Genomic DNA, 22,188 nt, shown 5'->3' on the forward strand with positions numbered 1-22,188 from the left:
GTATTTGGCATTTGTTGGATAATGAGATGACGGAGGCAATTCTTTCTTCTATCCAAACACTTTTAACCCTATCTTCCCCCTTTGAGCCTAAGTAATTCTTTCATACCCCTCTTTTGGAATCACTAATGGAAAAGACATGAAAAAAAGAGAAAAAGAAAAGAGAAAGAAAATGAAAAGAAGGAAAAGAAAAAAAAGAGAAGAAGATAAAATCATAGGAAATACAAAACCGTGGGAACTACGTTTGACCTGATTCCTCAAAGAGGATACGTAGGCGCCTCACTGCTCGGTCATAGTGCGCATCATAGCGAATATAGGATGCATAGTGTACATAGTGTGCATAATAGGCACAGTGTGCGTAACGCACATAGCGCAACATAAGTGTAAAAAAAAAAATCCCCAAGCAAGAAAACTGGGGCAAAGGTTATGTTTTAAGTTCCAACAAAGGTTTGATTCCAAAAGTTGTAGCGCACCACCCATCAAATTGTTTTCATTTTTATAGCCTTTCTTTAACCCCACACCAAAACCAACATCGACGTCCAAAAGACCTCCCGATCAATGTTCAAGAGATGTCGAGTCAGGCAAGTACGGCCTAGAATAATACACCGATACCCAGCAAAGAAGAGGATCGAAAGACTGGGAATGAATTGATGGTCAAAGGAATCCCCAGAAGAGAGGATCATATCTACAACGCCCTGATTCCTCGAAAGAAATAAAATGAGAGAGTCTTATCGGTGAAAACCTTCACAGGCACCGAGAGGCGTTGTAAGATGAGGGATATGAAATGAGAGAGTCTTATCGGTGAAAACCTTCACAAGCACCGATAGGCGATGTAAGATGAGGGATATGAAATGAGAGAGTCTTATTGGTGAAAACCTTCACAGGCACCATAAGGCGCCGAGAGATGAGAGAAAAGAGAGAGTCTCATTAGTGAAAACCCCTCGAAGGGCACTATGAGGCGACAAGACAGATCAACAAAAGCTACAACATTCGAAATGGACACTCCTTTATCAGCCCCAGCAAATCAAACCATCGGGCAAATCGATTGATACAAATAGACTGGGTCAGGAATCGGTGGTGCACGTCATGATCACGAGGACCAGTCATGTCCTCCAAATAAGTTCTTCTGAGTTTCTTCTCCCACCAAATATTGGTTCAGAAAGATTTTCTCCTTTTCTATCTTTTATTTCCTCTTCCTAAAAATTTGTCTTGAAAACGATTTTTCAAAGCTTACTACCAGAGACCGAAGGGGAGTTCATCCAATGCAGGATAACACAAACAGTCTTAAAAGCCGGCCCTAGGCAATGCAATAATCGTGCCTCGCAGTTTTGGAGGAAGTAAGCTCCAAAGGGAATGGTTTCAGGAGTAAAAGCAGATTCCCACAGCATGTGCTTAAAGAAAAGCAGGAAAAGGAGCAAATTGAAAACCAGCCCCAGCAGGCTAGAGACCCCCAGCAGGCAACTTTGTCCACTAACCAATTATGGGGACATAGAGCAAGAAAAGGGGAAGAGAGGAGAAATCATCCGCCGGAAAGGCACCCTCTACCACCACGATTAAAACTAATTAAATTCTTTTGTCTGCTGCAGGAAAACGAAGGATTGATGATGGCAGCGAGAGGCAACGCCAGGGAAGTCACCAAAAACTGGGGCAGAAAATTTTCTACCGATTGTCAAAATTTTCTCGAAAGGACGGGGAAACAATTTCAAATACGTTTAAGTTCTAGGTCGCCCACCAGTAAAATGCGGGAATACATTTAAGTTCTAGGTCGCCCACCAGTATAATGCGGGAATACATTTAAGTTCTAGGTCGCCCACCAGTATAATGCGGGAATACATTTAAGTTCTAGGTCGCCCACCAGTAAAATGCGGGAATACTTTTAAGTTCTAGGTCGCCCACCAGTATAATGCGGGAATACATTTAAGTTCTAGGTCGCCCACCAGTATAATGCGGGAATACATTTAAGTTCTAGGTCGCCCACCAGTATAATGCGGGAATACTTTTAAGTTCTAGGTCGCCCACCAGTATAATGCGGGAATACATTTAAGTTCTAGGTCGCCCACCAGTAAAATGCGGGAATACATTTAAGTTCTAGGTCGCCCACCAGTATAATGCGGGAATACATTTAAGTTCTAGGTCGCCCACCAGTATAATGCGGGAATACATTTAAGTTCTAGGTCGCCCACCAGTATAATGCGGGAATACATTTAAGTTCTAGGTCGCCCACCAGTATAATGCGGGAATACTTTTAAGTTCTAGGTCGCCCACCAGTATAATGCGGGAATACATTTAAGTTCTAGGTCGCCCACCAGTATAATGCGGGAATATATTTAAGTTCTAGGTCGCCCACCAGTAAAATGCGGGAATACTTTTAAGTTCTAGGTCGCCCACCAGTATAATGCGGGAATACATTTAAGTTCTAGGTCGCCCACCAGTAAAATGCGGGAATACTTTTAAGTTCTAGGTCGCCCACCAGTATAATGCGGGAATACATTTAAGTTCTAGGTCGCCCACCAGTAAAATGCGGGAATACATTTAAGTTCTAGGTCGCCCACCAGTAAAATGCGGGAATACTTTTAAGTTCTAGGTCACCCACCAGTATAATGCGGGAATACATTTCAGTTCTAGGTCGCCCACCAGTATAATGAGGGAATACATTTTGTCTGTTCATTCCATATTCTAGGTCGCCCACAAGTATAAATGCAGGCATGTCATTACCAATAGGAGACGCACTTCCTCAGTTTAGTTTCACCATAGGAGACGCACTTCGTAAGTTTAATCTTACCAATAGGAGACCCGCCTGTAGAACGGAGTTTGTTGTAGGACAAAGAAAAATAGAAATCAGGCGTCCACTTGGAGAACAAGGACAAAGAAAAGAAGAAATCAGGCGTCCACCTGGAGAACAAGGACAAAGAAAAATAGAAATCAGGCATCCACCTGGAGAACAAGGACAAAGAAAAATAGAAATCAGGCGTCCACCTGGAGAACAAGGACAAAGAAAAGAAGTAATCAGGCGTCCACCTGGAGAATAAGGACAAAGGAAGGAAGAAATCAGGCGTCCACCTGGAGAACAAGGATAAAAGAAATAGAAATCAGGCACCCACCTGGAGAATAAGGGAATACGATTGAAGTATTGAAGTCAAAAGCCCGCTCATATGAGGAAGGAGCACACTTAGAATCAATGAAGCAGAGGAATACAACAGGAATCTCCAGCAGGAAGCAATAAAATCCCCAGCATTCACAAAAGGCTGGTCAAGAAAAGACAACAAGAAAACAAGAGGGGAAAAGAACCCAAGGTACGGAAGTAGAGAACAGATGTGGTCCGCTCAAAGAACTAGCACCTACAACTAGCTGTATCAAGGTTCAAACCTGAAGTCTGTATGAAGCACCATTCAAGACTCAAGACCAAGTTTCAGAAGACTTACAGATAGGAATCCTTGTAACTAGTAGCTGATAGGCTTAGTTAGTCTTTTTTCAGTCTTCGTTTTTGTTGTAACGACAGGACCGCGGACCGGAACCTCAACGGAACGGCACCTCGATCGGCTCTTCACCTCGGTACACTTCACTATCTCTCTCATTTCGAACTACACGTGGCCTGATTCCTGTATAACCAAGGATATGTAGGCAGCTCAGATACCAGGGCTCGGTCACATTCCCTCCCTTTCCTTAAGTGTAGTCCGTCCAAGTAATGGTCGGGTCAAAAACACGTCTAGTCGTTCTTTGTCGGAAAACTCTTCGTGTTTCCAGTCAAAGAGGGGCAGCTGTAAGCACGTGATTTTTGACCCTCCCCGAGATTTTTCACATTTTTAGCGTGAATATGTGAAATTGGGTCTAATATAGCCATTTTTACTTTATTTCGTTGCAAAAAGAAAAAATCACAAAAAAATATATATAAATTTTAGTTTATGCATTTCTCATAAACGTGGAAAAATACAAAAAAAAAGTTGTACTTTATTTTGGTACTTTATATAAATTCGAAAATTACAAAAAAAATATAGTTCTATTAATGTTTGCAGTCATTATAATTTTTGAAAAATACAAAAATGGTACTTTATTTTGGTACCTTATATAAATTCAAAAATTACAAAAAAAATAGTTCTATTAATGTTTGCAGTCATTATAATTTTGAAAAATACAAAAATATTACTTCATATTTTTGTCTTTATTAAAGAGCGAAAATCACAAAAAAAATAGTTTTATTAATATTCTATAGTCATTTTAACTTTGAAAAATACAAAAAAAAAACATTACTTCATATTTTATCTTAATATTTAAAAAAAACCAAAATTACAAAAATAGTTTTATTAATATTTTGTAGCTATTTTAAATCTTGAAAAAATATTTAAAAAATATATAGTTTTGTTTAAATACTAGTCTTATTTTTGGTAGTTATTTTGCTTACATAGGACTAGTTAAGCAACGTTTTCCTATTTCTCGGGTCCGGGCAAAAGAATAATATTCGGGTTCAAACTACCCGGTTTTAGGCCTAATTTCGGACCTAGCCCATAATAAACCGTGTCCAGGACACATGGGAAACCCCACCGCGCGTGGGGAACATAAGCCTCGAACCCCACCACGCGTGGGGGCTCATTTTTCTGGGCAGAGACTATACAAATACACGAACAAAACTGTGAAAGGGAGGACTTTGAGATTTTTGGTCAGAAAAAAAACAAAAAAAAACGGAAAAATTGGTTTTTTGCTCGACTGTTCAAAGAAGATGAAGAGAAAGCCCTAGGAAACCAGTCGCACCCCCCACGCACCCGTCATCACTCGTCGTCAACCTCCAGCTGACCCCTCCCCGTCACCTCCACCCATAACCACCATAACCAGTCCGTCACCTTCTCCATCACCCCCCCAGCGAAACCACCTCCTTCCTCACGTCCGAACCAGTCGCACCACCCCCGTCGCCCAAAAACCACCACCCACAACGCCATAACCACCATCCAAACGACCACTCCTCCAGTCCGTCGACCTCCATAACCTGCTGCCCAGTTCCGTCGACCACGACCACTCCTCCAGTCCGTCGACCTCCATAACCTGCTGCCCAGTTCCGTCGACCACGACCACTCCTCCACTGCTGCCGCTTCTACTCCCTACGTCCAAACGACCACCTGCTCCGACGACACCATCTCCCTCGTCGTCTCGCAACCAGTCCGTCGACCACTGCCCGACGACCAAACAACCAGCAAAAACCCACCTCCATTAACGCCGGCACCCTCACGTCCAAAACCTTCATCCAACCCACCTGCTCGTCGACAGTTGTGGGGTCCAAGCTCTCCGTCGAGGTCGTCTTTGGTTCGTCAAGGTGTTTGTCCGAGGTTTCATCATTATTCCTCATCGAGTGAGGTCCGGCTTGAGTTCCGTCGAAATCGTGTTTGTCGTTCTGAGTTTGTCGAGGTGCAAAGGTCAGTAAACCTCGATGTATTAGATAAATAAACTTTACGTGGAATGTTTGAGATGTAATATAAAAATTGGTATGGAAATTTTCTGCCTATGTTTCATTGTCTGCACTTGGTTCATTTTCATGTTATGTTATTCTTGTTTATTCGATGTCATTTAATTAAGTTAGGCTAGTTGTTCTATGACACGAGTTTGACGTTAATTTGTTCGTGGTCCTTTGCTTAGTTCGTTCGGACAAAATTAACATTAGTACTTGTTGTTACTACTCCCGAAGCACTCATTCGCTAAACTCAGTTTATTAATTTTTTGACAAGTTATGAGATTTTAGTTGTAAAGAAGCCGTAAGGTTTAGTATTGTTAAAGGCGTAAAAATGGCATCCTTTTAAAAAATAAAAAATAAATAAAAAAAAAACGAGACTAGCTTCGCCAAATAAAAATGTACACCTTGCGAAGCCTTCACAAAATATGTGTATTAAATACTTAGATTCTGGGACGGGCCGTTTAGCAAATTTCGCGGCCCTACCAAAAAATAATAATGCGCTAGTTGCTTTAGGCGCGCCTTTAATAATGTTAACTCCCTAAACTCGGGTGCACATTTATGTGACCCAAATCCAAATCTCAACGAAATCGAAATGTGTCTTTAATCACGGGTACATTGACTGTGACGTGGTATGAGATGCATTTCCATGACGTTGCAAAATTCCTTTTTAAAAAATAAGAATGAGATGAGCCTCGCCGAATAACAACACGAATTGCGGGGCCCTCAGTAAATACTTGTTTAAAATTATTTAGAATTCAGGAGGGTCGTTTAGCGAATTTCACGGCCTCCGCAAAATAATAACGCGATAGTCTTTTTAGGCGCGTGTTTAATAATTTACTTTCTTAAGCTCGGGTGTGCATTTCATGCGACCCAAAGCCAAATCTCAAAACATCAAATAAAATGCGTTCCGGATTGTGGGTGCATTTCATGTGACGCAGTCCAAAGACGTGTTTTAAGCGATGTTCACATTCTTGTAAAAACAATAATAATAAAGCGGTTAAAAGTTAAAATTTGCACATAAGTTCATACTTGTATAAAATCAGATAATCAAGCCGAATATAACAATTGAGCGACCGTGCTAGAACCACGGAACTCGGGAATGCCTAACACCTTCTCCCGGATTAACAGAATTCCTTATCCGGATTTCTGGTACGCAGACTATAATATAGAGTCATTATTTTCCTCGATTCGGGATTAAAATTGGTGACTTGGGACACCCTAAATCTCCCAAGTGGCGACTCTGAAATAATTAAACCAATCCCGTTTCGATTGTCCTTTAATTGGAAAAAACTCCCTGCGCCCCTAGCGGGTGCGGAAAAAGGAGGTGTGACACTGTTAGCCGTTTTTCATCGATCAACATCAGTTGTTCTAATCGGGTCTTGACCCACTCAGTGTCTTCAATCTATGATTCCATAATAATTCGAAGAGAGGGAATTTCGACTTCAGTGGGTATTACGACTTCAGTTCCATATACAAGCAGATACGGAGTTGCACCAACAGATGTGCGAACAGTCGTGCGGTATCCCAAAAGAGCAAAAGGCAGCTTTTCATGCCATTGCCTGGAACCTTGGATCATCTTCCGAAGAATATTCTTGATGTTCTTGTTTGCCGCTTCAACGGCTCCATTGGCTTTTGGCCGGTAAGGGGTAGAATGGCGATTCATGATTTTAAATTGTTCGCATACCTCTTTCATCAAATGACTATTTAGATTGGTTGCATTATCAGTGATAATGGTCTTTGGGATACCAAAGCGACAGATGATGTTGGAGTGAACGAAATCTACCACTGCTTTCTTGGTGACTGCTTTGAAAGTGACGGCCTCCACCCGCTTGGTGAAGTAATCAATTGCAACCAAAATGAATCTATGCCCATTTGATGCCTTTGGCTCGATCGACCCAATGACATCCATTCCCCAAGCAGCGAACAGCCAAGGAGAGGACATGGGATGCAACTCCGAAGGAGGTGAGTGAATCAGATCACTATGAATCTGGAATTGGTGACACTTGCGAACAAATCTGAAGCAATCTGGCTCCATAGTAATCCAATAATACCCTGCCCGCAGAATCTTCTTTGCCAAAACATATCCATTCATGTGAGGTCCGCATACCCCTGAATGCACTTCACTCATGATCTGCTCTCCTTCTGTAGCACCTATGTATCTCAACAAGTTTAAATCTGGGGTCCTCTTGTACAGAATTTCCCCATTCAGGAAGAAACCATTGTCGAGCCGCCTTATAGTTCTTTTTTGATCTCCTTTGGCATACTCTGGATATTCTTTTGTTTTCAGGAATCGTTTGATGTCATGATACCATGGTTCACCATTTGGTTCCGTCTCGATTGTATTGCAGTAACCGTGTTGATTTCGAACTTGGATTTCTAGTGGGTCAACATGAGTGTTGCCTGAATAAGGGAGCATCGAGGCTAAAGTAACCAAGGCATCGGCTAGCTCGTTGTGAAACCTGGGAATGTACCTGAACTCGATGGATCTGAATCTTTTGCTCAAGTCTTGCACACATTGTCTGTATGGAATAAACTTGATGTCTCAAGTCTCCCATTCACCTTGGGCTTGTCGGATAATCAAGTCAGAATCTCCCATAACTAATAGTTCATGCACATCCAGATCGATGGCCATTTTCAAACCCATGATACAAGCTTCGTATTCTGTCGTATTATTGGTACAAAAGAACCGAAGTCGGGCTGTTGCAGGGTAATGATGTCCAATATGTAAGATGAGGATTGCCTCGATCCCAACTCCTTTGATGTTGACAGCCCCATCAAAATACATTTTCCATACAGAGTGATCGTCTGAAACTACTTCCCCTATTGAGTTGACCTCTTCGTCTGGGAAGTATGTGCTAAGTGGCCTGTACTCATCATCAACTGGATTCTCTGCCAAATGATCTGCCAAAGCCTGTGCTTTCATCGCGGTGCGAGTGACATAGACGATGTCGAACTCTGTGAGCAGGATTTGCCATTTTACGAGCCTGCCAGTGGGCATTGGCTTTTGGAAGATGTACTTCAAAGGATCCATTCTGGATATGAGGTAAGTAGTGTAGGCCAAAAGATAATGTCTCAGCTTCTGAGCGACCCAAGTCAAGGCACAACATGTCCTTTCTAAAAGGGTGTACTTAACCTCATAATTGGTGAACTTCTTGCTCAAATAGTAGATTGTCTATTCCTTTTTGCCTGTTGCATCACGTTGCCCCAGAACACATCCAAAGAAATTATCCATCACTGATAGATATAAAAACAAAGGCCTACTAGGTTCAGGTGGGACCAGTACAAGGGGTTTTGACAGATAATCTTTGATCTTTGTCAAAGGCTTTTTGGCAATCGTCCGTCCACTTGATAGCAACATCCTTTTTAGCAACTTAAAGATGGGCTCGCATGTGGTTGTGAGCTAAGAAATGAACCTACTGATTTAGTTCAACCTCCCGAGTAAACTCATGACTTCCTTTTTGTTCTTCGGAGGTGGCAAATCTCGAATGGATTTTATCTTAGATGGATCCAGTTCAATGCCTCTTCGACTGACTATAAAACCGAGGAGTTTCCCAGATGGAACCCCAAATGCACACTTGGCTGGATTAAGCTTAAGGTCATACCTTCGAAGCTGTTTGAAGAACTTTTTCAAATCGCACACATGATCAGCCTGTGTCTTTGATTTTATGATGACATCATCAACATATACTTCAATCTCTTTATGCATCATGTCGTGAAAAATGGTGGTCATGACCCTCATGTAAGTTGCCCCTGCATTCTTTAAACCGAATGGCATGACCCTGTAATAATAAGTACCCCATGGAGTGGTAAAAACGGTTTTTTCTACATCATCTTCATCCATTAGAATTTGGTGTTACCCAGCATAGCAATCCACAAATGATTGTATCTCATGCTTTGCTCAATTATCTACAAGAATGTGGATATTTGGCAAAGGAAAATTATCCTTTGGACTTGCTTTGTTCAGGTCCATGTAGTCAACACAGACTCTGGTCTTTCCATCCTTCTTCGGCACAGGCACAACATTCGCCACCCCGGTGGTATATCGAACAGCTCTGATCACATTGACGTTCAGTTGCTTCATTATTTCCTCTTTGATTTTGTCACTCACATCTGTTTTAAATTTTCGTTGCTTTTGTTGGACTGGTGGAAAATCAGGATACGTAGGAAGCTCATGAACCACTAGATCGACACTTAAACCCGACATATCATCGTAAGACCAAGCAAACACATCTCTGTATTCAAATAAAAGTTAAATCAAGGCATCTCTGGTTATCTGTTCGGTGTGAATGCTTATCTTCATTTCTCTAATTTCTTCAAAACTTTCGATATTAATTGGCTCAGTTTCATTGAGGTTGGGCTTAGGCTTGTTTTCAAATTGTTCCAACTCTCTTTTTATTTCCTCAACAACCTCATCTTCATCATATTCCACCTCTTGATGCATTATTTCGATATTAGACAGCTTTTTAAGATCTGGGCGTGAATTTCTTATGCATGTCATGTTATTGAAATCTGCATTTAACATAACTAAAAAGAGAATAAGAAAGAAAAATGACAATATTAAGAAAAGAGACATTTCTGGACAATGAAATATTAATTTCATTTGATTTTTGATTTTTTTTGATTTTTTGAAGATAAAAGGGTTTGCATCAGAAAGTAAGACAATAAGGTAAAACATTCGGATCACACCCTAAGATAATTCGGATGCAGAAATGATAGCAAGACTGGCTACTAAGACTCCCGTCTGATGGCGAACTTTCATGCTTGGCAACCATTTTTTGGCTTTTCTTCTGTCTCGGCAATGGTTGCAATGACCTTCAGTGCTGGATCAAATTCCTCATCTTCACAAATCATTCCGACTATTGGCCCGATGTTGTGAGCATTCAATAGATTGTTCATCACATCAGGAGCTTCTTCATCCCGAAACACAATTCTTTCAGCTTCAATCAAATCTCCAACCGCCCTTTTTAGGGTCCAACAGTCCTCTGTACTATGTCTCACTGCTCCAGAGTGGTATTCACATCCAGCGTCAGCTCAGTGCGAGGGGCACTCGGGGTTTGGCCGATTTGGGGCTACCGGCTGCAGCAAACCTCGCCTGACTAGCTTTTGGAATAAACCCGAGTATGATTCACCAATAGGGGTGAATTGATTCCTTTTGAAAGGCTCTCCTAGGCGAGGATTGTACTGGGAATATTTGATTTGGGATTATATGGAGCTTGGTAAGGATGAACATTTCTGGGAGGTAGAGCTCGGTTTTGTGTATAATGTTGTGGTCGCGTGCAAAGTTGCGCGTTCATCACTGCATACCAATAAAACCAACCACCTGAATAAAACCTGGCTAATTTGCTCACACCACAACCTTGTTAGTTTGAGACATTTAACATATAGGAAATCGTATGTTGGGATGCAATGCACCTAACAGTTAAATGCTTCTACCATGTGTTTGAACGGTTGCATGTTTCATCCCGGCCTTAACTAACTCTTTCAGTATATACCTCTTTTCTTTTATTTCTGCCTCTCTTTGAACACTCTTGATTTTTTATCTCGTTTTTGCCACTTTTTTATTTTTTGGCACTCGCTTTTTCTCTTTTGTTTGTCACTCTTTATTTCTTGTCGCACCTTTTTCGCTCTTTTCTTTCTTTTTTCACTCAAATTTTCCTTTCTCTCTTTTTTCAGTTTATTTTCACTCAATTATTTTATAGCTATGATCGAATCCGATGGGGATTGCCTACGTATCATGACGCCACATGAATCAGATCTTGTGTAGTTCGGGGAAACTGGGTACTTTTCTCTTTTGATTTTTATTGAAAATTAATCTTTACACCTCGCGCCAAACTACTAATTTTTTTTAAAAAAGAAAAGGTTATTTGCGCTAAACTATGAGAAAGACTCCCTTTTTTCTTTTTTCTTTTATTGATGATTCCGCTGCGCCAATTTTCTAAAGTCGGTCGACAATGCAAGTAAGCCTTCCAAATGATGTATCAAGTAGCATATACGTGAACATGATGGTCTCAAATAGGATACCTGTCTTATACGGACCCGACCCTTGTGCCGAGTTTCGCTAAGTCAAATGCATGTGATGCACATAGTGCGAACCTACTAGGGAAATCCGGTATGAGGTTTGTTCTTCTAGGTTTAAATCCTGGTGGAGAAAGTATCTAGACTGGCTTACTCGAGCGGACAACTCGAGCCGAGGAGGGTTAGTGTACCGGTAGCATTGCTTTCCGGCTTAACTGGTGGTGCTCCCCGCCTAACACATGTGAGACTAAAATCCTTCACCGGGTGACAAGCACCTCGACTATCTCAAAGAAAGAGGGCTATGTCAAGCAAATGCCCAATTTTTAATATCAAAAAAACTCAGAGGGGGTGCGTGAGAAGCCAGTTTATATGTACAGTTCAACAATATCGAAGCAGTAAAAAGCGAACAGGCAGCACAATAGGCACAAATAAATCACAATATATACAAAATTAATAAAACCAAAAAAGTCAACATGTATAAGCTCTAATTCTTAAAAGGTCCCCAGCAGAGTCGCCAGAGCTGTCACACCCCTTTTCTACCCCTCCAAAAGATAATGGGTGTTATGGACTGTGGGTTAAAGAGTTTTTTCCAATTAAAGTGACAAATTTGAAATAGGGATTATTTTGTTATTCAGAGTCGCCACTTGGAATTGATTTTTGGGTGTTCCAAGTCACCTTTTATTTGATCCCTATTCAAAGGAAAGTTTGACTCTTTTATTATTGATCTTCGAAAACAAAGTCCGGATAAGGAATTCTGTTAACCGGGGAGAAGGTGTAAGGCATTCCCTGAGTCCCGTGGTTCTAGCACGGTCGCTTTATTGACTATATTTGGCTTATACTATTTTTTGGATAACTTGTGTTTTATTGGTTCTCATCTTTTACCTATGTCCGCTTTATTGCTTGATTAAAATTATGAAAAAAAAAGTTATCTTGAAATAAGTTACGCGTTCTAATACTTATTTTGTTACATATCACAATTATGCCACGGAGACCATATACATAGTCATGATATTTAATTATTTAAAGCGCACCTAAATAAACTAGCGCACTTGAAGTATTTTCCTAAACTAATTTAAGATTATTGTAAGGCCAAAAGTTATGGAATTGTTTGTGGAAAAAGTGTATGATTTTAGATATTTGAATAAATAAATTATCATATACCAATACCCTACATCCCAACAATTGAAACTTAAACTTATTAGTGTCCAAATCTTCCAAACTTTTAGCAAGTTTAAATACTATATTTTCAGAAACATGATTAAACATATAACATTTAAGGATTGATTTACATTATTATTTATAAAGTTTAAAGATAAATAAATAAAATCACATAAAATAAGATAAAAAAAGGGAAGAATAAACCTTTTAATGCAAGATTTCCAATTAGATGAGTCTCCAAGAATATGTACAATAACTCAGACGAATGACGACAAGCATAAGCAAAGATGATCATCAAAGCCGGTGAACAGAGCTCCAACGGAATCCTCGACCTCGACTGTTAACACCACTCTTTGGCGTGTAAAAGGGGATGTTTTGAAGTATTTTTTGTTGGGTTTTGGGGTGTTGAATTGCTGGAAATTTTCGAAAGAAAGAGGAATAAAGAATAACACGAGTAGAAATTATCTTAGCGTAAAAGAAGAAAAAAAATTTGTTTCTCTCAATTCTCCCCTCTCTTTTCTCTCTTTTCTTACTTTTCTTCTCAGATTTTCTCTTCTATTTATAGCAAAAAATTCGAAATTTTTCAGTTTTTTTTTTAAAAAATATTTTATTATTTTTTAATTAAAAGAAAACCCACTTACAATTTGCTTTTCTTTTTTATAAAAAGAAATCTCACCTTTATTTACTTTTATTTTTTAAATTCCAAATTTAATTACTTTTATCTTATTTAAAATCTCACTTTTTTTTTACTTTTAAAAGAGGATTCCATTTATTTTACATTTCTTAAAATAATCCACTTTCTTTTGCTTTTCTTATAAAAATTCTACTTTCTTTTACTTTAATTTTTTTTTAATTTTAAGCTACCTTTATATTTATTTTTTAATTCCAACTTTCTTTACTTTTTTTTAAAAATTTTCACAAAACTTTGCTTTTAATTTTCCACTTTCTTTTACTTTTTAAAAGAGAATTCCACCCACTTTTACTTTTATTTTTTTTTATTTCGTACTTCGTTTTTTTTATTTTTTATATCTCACCCGAAAATTAAAAAAAAAATTAATATTTCCGTATTTTTTTATTATTTTAAAAATAAAAATAAAAAATAAAATAATAGTAATAGTAATAATTTACCTTTTAAAATTTTGATTTTTACCCTATAATAAAAAATGTAACAAAACTAAAAATTGTAGGTTAAAACCCCTAAAATATTTACATAGAAGAAGTGACAAAAAATTAAATATTGTCAAAAATTAGGTGCTCACATGGTTAGGTCGGTTTAATCGGTTTTCGAATATCCATTGACACCTCTGAGTGTAGTACCATACACAACCATAGACCAACTTTACATCTGCTAACGAGGGAAATTATTAAGTCTTCAATTGTAATGTGGTGTCATTAACATTTTTTGAAGAAAAGATAAAAATAACGCCGATTAAAGTCCGAATCAAATATTATGGTAAAATTAGCACGGGCTAGTCAGTTTTCGGACGGGTAATTGAAAAATAGCCCGTGTTTACAAAGTTATTGAAAAATAACCACTATTTTGCTGCAACACGAAAAGTTCCAACATAATATACTGGAGATTAGTGAACCTGTGTATGAACTTCCAGCATATTATGCTGGAACTCCAACACACAGAAAGTTCCAGCATAATATACTGGAGATTGGAGTACCTATGTATGAACTTCTAGCATAATATATTTTCTGGATTTTGAACTGTATTTTCGTTCATATTTATTTTTACATGAAAAAATGGCTAAATTTCGAACTTTTGAAACTGTGACTATTTTTCAATTACCACTTATAAATCTGCCTATTTTTTAATTTTTCAATCAGCACACGTAAGTAAACAAGTAGTGTTTGTTTTACAATCTGGACCATTATTTCAACTTTAAATTTGAAATTTGATAAAATGAATTGAAAAGTATTTCAATTGAAAAAATAATTTTCACTCAGAAAATCTCAGCTTTCTTGATAAGTGAAATTTATGTTCAAACACAAACGAGCAAATATACCTATTTCAGTCAACTTAATTCAAATAATCCCTTTTCCAAAACTTCAACCAGATGATCATATCAATTTCCCTTATCACAATTTTTGCCAATCCAGATCTGACATGTGTTAAAGCTGAATCATTTGTCATGCAACAACGATCACTACTCACTAGTGGCTGACTTGGCAATCCACATATGACATTATTATGTGTTTTTCTTGTTCTTTTTTGAAGATCTTATGGCTTACACTGAAATGTTAAATTTCAAAGGATGATGTACAAATAATGCAAGAACCACATATAACTTATTCTCTATATCCTCTTGCTGAATCTTCTGGTTCCATTTATATTTCTAGTGATGAAGAAAATCCACCTCAATTCAGCGCGGATTTAGGTCATTTTTGCAAACGTAAACTCATGATCTTTCTGTCAAATTGATTTAATATTATTTGTTGACTCAAATATTCCAAAAAGATTGGATATTGTATCTGGTTGAATGCTGAGTTATTTATCCAAAAACATAGAACGATTGCTACTTACGGGGACGGAGCTAGAGTGTCAGGAGCGAGTTCGGTCGAACCCAATAGCTTTGATTCGAACCTTGTGTTTGTCTTAAAAAAATCCATTATATATATATATATATATATATATATATATATATATATATATATATATATATATATATATATATATATATATATAAATTATTAATTTAGAACCCAATTATAACCTAAAATGATTAGAATCCCGAACTCATAAGCTTGAAATTTCGCTCCGCCTCTGACTACTTAGTACTATTATTTTTTTTTCGGTTTTTTTAGTGGTGCACTCATGTTTTAGAAATCCTAAATTCATTGTTGTCTCAATCTCAAGTACTGAAACTTTATAAGAATAATTTGGTTAAAATATCTTGAATAAAGAACTATTTGTTTCCTGTTTGAATGTGTAGTAGCTTCTTTAATGTATACTACATTAATGCTCAATTATTTTGAACAGGGACTGTTCGTCTATAAGAACAAAAAAAGGACAGTACGTCAAAAATCTGTGAAGATGACACAAAATATGGTACACAATATCTTCGTTTAAATCTTTCCACAGTTAGGATCAAACTATTCCATTTTTCACGTTCGACAGAACTTAAAATTAGCTATATATATTTTATGTTGATACTGTTAGCTACGCGGGGAATCAAAATTTCCGTTAAAGAGGTTTAAAAAAGAAGAAAAAAAAGAAAAAAATTAAAAGAGATTGTGGTCAATGAAAATTGAACCAACAACCTGCAAAGATTTGACCACTAGGGTATGCTTTTAAGCTATGTCAAGAAGATTTAAAATATAATATATAGATGTACAAACCGATTTTTACCTTATATATATAGTGTAATTTTCGGTGAAGAGGCGAACCCCCTTCCGCCCCTAAATCCGCCCCTGGCTACCCCAATTATTGCATTTTAAATGACATTCATTCTTTTTCAATGATGCAAAAAAAGAATGATACCTTTAAATATTTGAAAATTCTTTAACTTTAAACTAGCTAAAGTAATGTCATGACAAGTTAAAGACTACAAATTTAAAAATATTTTTCGTATGTGCTAAAAGTCAGTTCTTTCTAAAGGATTTGCCCAATCAAACATGAAACACCGCCATATAAATTGAGTTAGATAGAGTATATGTTAGGACGCGCGTGCTTGTGTTTGAAACGAAAAGCATAAATTCATTGCTCCGTCACTATTTACAAATACTCAAAAGGATTCTGGAGCCATGTATACAGAGGTGGATCTATGTAGTAATTGGAGGGATCACTGGCACCCGGAGAATTCGTCAAATTTTTTTGTGTATACATGTATATGTTTTGTAATAATATATTAGTAGTGACACCCAATATACATAGCAAATTTTGGTTGAATGCAAAAATGTACCCGTAACCTCCAAATTCTGAGTTCGCCTATGCATGTATAGTAGCATATGCCAGCTAGTAAGATCCTAGAAATGATTAACGCCCCCCCCCCCCCCACAGGGACTAGTCATGAAAGCAACGAGGTAAAGCAATACAATACAATCGATTTAAGACTAGAAGTAAAGCCTTGAAACTCCCATAGTCTCATATGTACTCTCAAATTAGCTGCGTTGGTGGCCCTCACAAAAGAATAAACGTCATCTTTCTTATCAAATACTAGTAATTAAAAACCAATTGTTCATCGAGAAATAAATTAAGATGTTTTTCAAGGTGATAAAGGGAGGGCGGGATTGAGTAAAGGGATAAATAATATTGCCTTTTTTTTTACTAATATAGTTCCGAGTTGATAATTAGAGTTAGAAGCTTCGTAACTTCCTCCGGTCACCTCCATCGGCAAATATGGAATACCAAACTTTCTCTTGGCTAGTTTACTAGAGTATATTCTAGGTCATTTAAAAAAGCTCTATATAATTTTGGGGCGTGTACCGTTGTGGTCGTCCCCCTCTTTTTAGTTGAGCTAGTGATCACTTCATATCGGAAGAGATGTGATCGAGTGGTTACAAGAACGCAACAAGTAATGTATGGATTAGGCAGACAAATGTCACGGGTTCAAACTCTGCTACAAATAAAAACTCGATATTTAAGTGGATAATGGTGCAAACGGGAATCCATCTACTATACTGAATTTCAAGTTGTATGTAAGAGTCCACTATTTACACAAAATGTTGCGTATGCTAAGATGAAGGCTAAGTTAAAAGAACACATATATTTGCAATTAATTCTTGTGGGTCACGGTTTTCTTTCGGTGATAAGTAATCGCACATTGCCAAATAACATCATGTCAAACTTTATACATAAGCACCAAGTTTTAGAAGGGGAGTCTTGACGTAAATGGTAAAGTTGATGCCATGTGACCAGGAGGTCACAGGTTCAAGCCGTAAAAATAGCCTCTTGCAGAAATGCCGGGTAAGGCTGCGTACGATAAAACCTTGTGGTCCGACCCTTCTCCGGAACCTGCGCATAGCGGGAACTTAGTGCACCAGAGTGCCATTTACACAAGTTTAGGAACACTAGTGAGGTGGTAATGAAACCATGCATATATTTGATCAATCATCCGCGTGTTCGAATCCTATTGGTTGATTATATGTGAGTAGATAAGTTAGTACAATAGGAAAATGCCACTTAGGTAATCATATAAGGTTTGTTCATGTTTGGTTATTAATATGTATATATGGCATTATATGGACCCAATAATCACGTGGAGGGGGCAGCTGACTGGAAACCCTAAAAGACAAAGAAATTGTCACTTACAAAATCTTCTCTAATCCCCTCTCCACCAGTTATCATTTATCTCCCACGTGGGACTCCTTACCCCACTCTACTGTTTTGCAAATTCTCCTAAGTTTTCTACACTCTATTTTTATTCACTCACTTTGCCTCAGCTCATGATCTCTTATCATATATACCATATTCCTATCATCTTTTAGATAATATTTTTCTTGAATTTGTGCTTGGCGATCAACATCAGATACTAAACTATATCATGAGTGATTCCTCTGCTTCATACATCCATATGGTAAATTAATATTTTTTTTATGACCATTCAATATTTATCATCAACTTCTCTTCGTGATAGGAACTTTTGTTAGTATTATAGTACTCTTTCTTCAGCAACTGAAATTAATTTAGATGGTTGTGCGCAGAGGTGGAGCTACGCACAATTCTACAAAACTTCTTTATTTGTGTTAAACGATTCAGTTAATATGTGTAAATATTGACCTAAAACCTTTTAAGCTACCTTCTCTCTAGAGTCCGGAATTCAAAAATTTGAAATCCTAGCTCCGCCGGTAGTTATGCGTCTATTCTTATAGTGATCTCAGTTAAACTTTTTGTTTGTACTGTATACACTCTAAAAGTAATTTATTGTGAATCTTATTGGTTGTTTTTGTTCTTTATTACCGATGCTTAACCCTAATTTAGGTGCAGCACCTGATAGAAAAGTGCCTGATTTTTCATATGACTAAAGAAGAGTGCATGGAGGCACTATCCAAGCATGCAAACATCAAACCTGTAATCACTTCTACTGGTTTGTACTATAATACTTTTCTTTTTCCTTTTTAATTTCTGTATGATCCATAGCTACTCCATTAGCTAGCTTGTGCATGCATGCAGAATTTCTGTTTGAGGGACTTTCCCTTTATATAGTTATGGCCGTCGTTCACCGTGCTTCTGTTGTATTGCCAGCTCCCTTGTCATCATGTCACCAACTTCCTCGACCCTATAGGGCAGACGTCAGCCTCCATACACGGTTTTACGATTTTTGGAGACCTGTGTTATTGATAAATAGTCGCCCGGGTCTTATCACTACGACCTCCTTTTATAAACGAGGAGACACTCTAGATATAGTATATATGCAAAAGCATCTATATTTTGCACTACTATTTATAATAAAGTCACACTCATTAAACCTTAGATCCTTAATTCACCTCAGATGGTAGGTAGTCATAGATTTTGTACTACAATATATAACAAAGTTGCACTCATTAAACCACTTACTTTAGATTCTTGATTCGCCTCGTATAAATTTTGATGTCTCGTATTATCATAATTCTAATAGTGCTAGATTTAATATACATATTTTATACCCTCTAACTTAATAGGCGAATATTAACTACCTCTAGACGTTAGTGTACAACATTAAGAGCACCAGTGATATTGGTGCACATATATACAAACTTTTTTCAACTATATATTCTTAACCACCGGATCTAGGGGCAGAAGGGGTCCCGAAAAATTACACTTTATATATAAGGTTAAAACTATTTTTTTTATCTATATAGAGTATATGTTGAATCTCCTTAATTAAGTGATTCGTATTGTTTCCTTCTTTATATTTTGAATCTCTTAGTGAAAATCTCGGATCTGTCAACTGATCATGTCCATGTTTTGCAGTGTGGAATGAGTTAGAGAAAGAGAATAAAGAGTTCTTCGAGTCATATACTCAATCACAGAACAAAGATCGCATGACAGAGGCAGAAACTAGCGCGATGATTCAGAAAATGATATCAAAACATGATCACGATCATTCCAAAGACTCTGAGGAAGTAGGTTGTTCAAAGGATTCAGACAAGGAATAACATATTATGACCACGCGAAAGTGATCTAACCTTTGAGTTCTGGTTGGTCTTTAGGGATTTAACTTATATACATTAATAGCGCAAAATATTTTCACACTATCAAGTGTACGTACCTGCCTTATGTTCCATGATTATTAATACTATCAATTATTATGGATGGTTACATGTAATTATCTTTTATGTATGACCAGACTCAAAGGTGATTACAAAGTATATATAGTACTACCTTATGGTCCCTACTTCATTGAAAATTCGGACATTGTACTATGTGGTCCTTTTCTTGATCATACTATATACTAGTTGGTTGAGCAGCTCCAACATATATATCAGTTGAATAAATTTAATTTAAGTTTTTTTTTTTGTCACGAGTTGGTGTACTATTGACAAGAACCAAAACCTTAAATGAATGGCGTGATATGATTGAAAGTAAGAGTTGTGAATAGTTGGAGAACGACTAGTTAATGGAGCTGTGGCCACACTTGGAATCTTCATATAATATGACTTCTGTTGTCTGTTAAAGGGGCTAGTAAATTTTGGCTCTTTGGCTGTCTTGTAGTGTTGTACAAGATGTCATGTGATCTATGAATGAATATGTAGTGATTTTTTGCAATAAATGAAGCCTCAGAAAGTGGGGGCTATATGTTCATTTTTACGTCGCAATCAAGGGGAGTACGCACCATTTCCTTATTTTCGGTGTTTTTCTTAATTAAAAAAAATGTGACGATCTTGTGCAGTTGTGCCTAAGTAATTAAAAGCCATCTCACCAATATGTTTGTGGTAAAGCGGTAACTACTACTTTATTCTTAACTAGAAACTTTGAGTTCGAGCTATGAGCATGTAGTTGTCTTTGTTATGGAGCATTTTACCTTTCAAATATATTATTTTCCGATGCGAATTCAAATTTAGTCAAAGTAAGTACTACTTTATTAAGCTAAAGTTAAATACGTAGCGTATAATATGCTCATTAGTGTAAAGTAAGTACTACTTTATTTTTAAGTTAAAAGGTGATTCAAAAATATAAAAGTTAAAGTTATATATAATACCATACCAGTGGACCCAAAGACTTTAGACATAGTTAGGGCTAGCATATATACCTAAAATTTGTTAAGGATCCACGTCTATAACCATAACTAGATCATAAATCAAGATTGCTTTTACGTCTAAATATGACTTTTGACGCTGAGAAAAAACCCACACATGGCTTCTAATTAGAATTACAATACATATGTTGTTCAACTCTATGATTGTAGCAATTGCTACAATTAGCGTTTCATTGACGAGTCATGAACAATCACTTTTTCACATGCTCACAAAAAGACGAAATACCATAGAGTTATTCTTCTAATTATAATTCGAGGTTGAGCTCAATTCGTAGAATTACAGATGAATTGTTAACTGGGTTTCACTTATCCACACATATTGTTATAATTAAACTTTATAACGATCGATGTGTGTGTCTAATCACTTATTCAAAACATCGTTACAAGCCAATAGTAATGTTTTATTTGCAACTTGTGCCCAATCACTTTAGCTAGAATCACTAAACGTAAAGTTCAAACTTAGTAGTGAAATCCCCTTTACGTATTGGTAAAGACATGATTACGTTGAGAAATAAAGGGTTTACGACCTATACCATAGTATTGCTATTATTTATGCTTCTTCGACTACCTTATATTATTATTATTATTATTAGCAGAATGAACAGTTTACAGTTTATGTTCAAAAGTTAAATTTCCTTTTGTTCTCAAATCTCAAGTAGTACTGCAGAAAGGACAAAAAAAATAAAATAAAAAGAAACTAATTACTCATTTTCAACTCAACTGAAATACGGAAGGCATAAATTAAATCCGCTTCTGTCTTTAAGAAATACGGCGGAAAAGGCCTGCCGCCTGCTATTTCATAGTGAATTAAAAGAAAAGATTTTTTAAAAACAAGCGTGTGGCTGCTGGGATTCGAGCCCAGGTCTCCACGGGCACAACGTGGAATTCTCACCACTAAACTACAGCCACATTGTTGACGTCTATGTATTACGACTTTATATATTGTTGTCTAATTTGTAAGAATTCACACCAAAAGTGAAAATTCGAATCGAATTACCTAATCTCTCTATATATAATGATTTGGTCTGGTACTGAATAAGAAAAAATTGAAATAAACTGACGTATTAAAATATTTATTATATATTTTTAAAACTTTATATATGATTTTCTTTAAAAGTATGTTTAGAAATTTTTTCTGGTCACTGATGAGACGTAATATTTAATAGAACTATTATAGTATGTCCCTTTTATGTACATTAATAATGCATGATTTTAATATGCATGATTTCTTTCTTATCAATTATTTTTATTTGATCTCTTAATACCCTCATATTCAAAAGTCAAGATCTATTAAATTTTAATATTTTGAGATAGAACTTTATTAGTTTTCCCATTTTTAGTCTTCACTGTGCCAACTTCATTTTGTGCTTAATATCTCAACACCACCATCACATTCAT

General features: G+C 37.0%; 1 protein-coding gene and 1 non-coding gene across 2 annotated transcripts; one reads left to right on the forward strand and one right to left on the reverse strand.

Moving 5' to 3' along the window:
- Positions 1 to 17,973: 17,973 nt before the first annotated feature.
- LOC107760496 (uncharacterized) lies at positions 17,974 to 19,927 on the forward strand. Its single transcript, XM_016578550.2, has 3 exons — positions 17,974 to 18,129; positions 18,534 to 18,639; positions 19,506 to 19,927. The coding sequence occupies exons 1-3, from the start codon at positions 18,097 to 18,099 to the stop codon at positions 19,688 to 19,690; spliced, it is 324 nt and encodes a 107-aa protein (XP_016434036.1). The 5' UTR covers positions 17,974 to 18,096; the 3' UTR covers positions 19,691 to 19,927.
- Positions 19,928 to 21,627: 1,700 nt separating this feature from the next.
- On the reverse strand, positions 21,628 to 21,699 carry TRNAH-GUG (transfer RNA histidin (anticodon GUG)). Its single transcript has one exon. It is a non-coding gene; the product is annotated as a tRNA-His (tRNA).
- Between the last annotated feature and the right edge of the window lie 489 nt (positions 21,700 to 22,188).

Source organism: Nicotiana tabacum, chromosome 16 (assembly GCF_000715075.1).
Source record: "Nicotiana tabacum cultivar K326 chromosome 16, ASM71507v2, whole genome shotgun sequence".
In the NCBI taxonomy this organism is placed as follows: Eukaryota; Viridiplantae; Streptophyta; class Magnoliopsida; order Solanales; family Solanaceae; genus Nicotiana; species Nicotiana tabacum.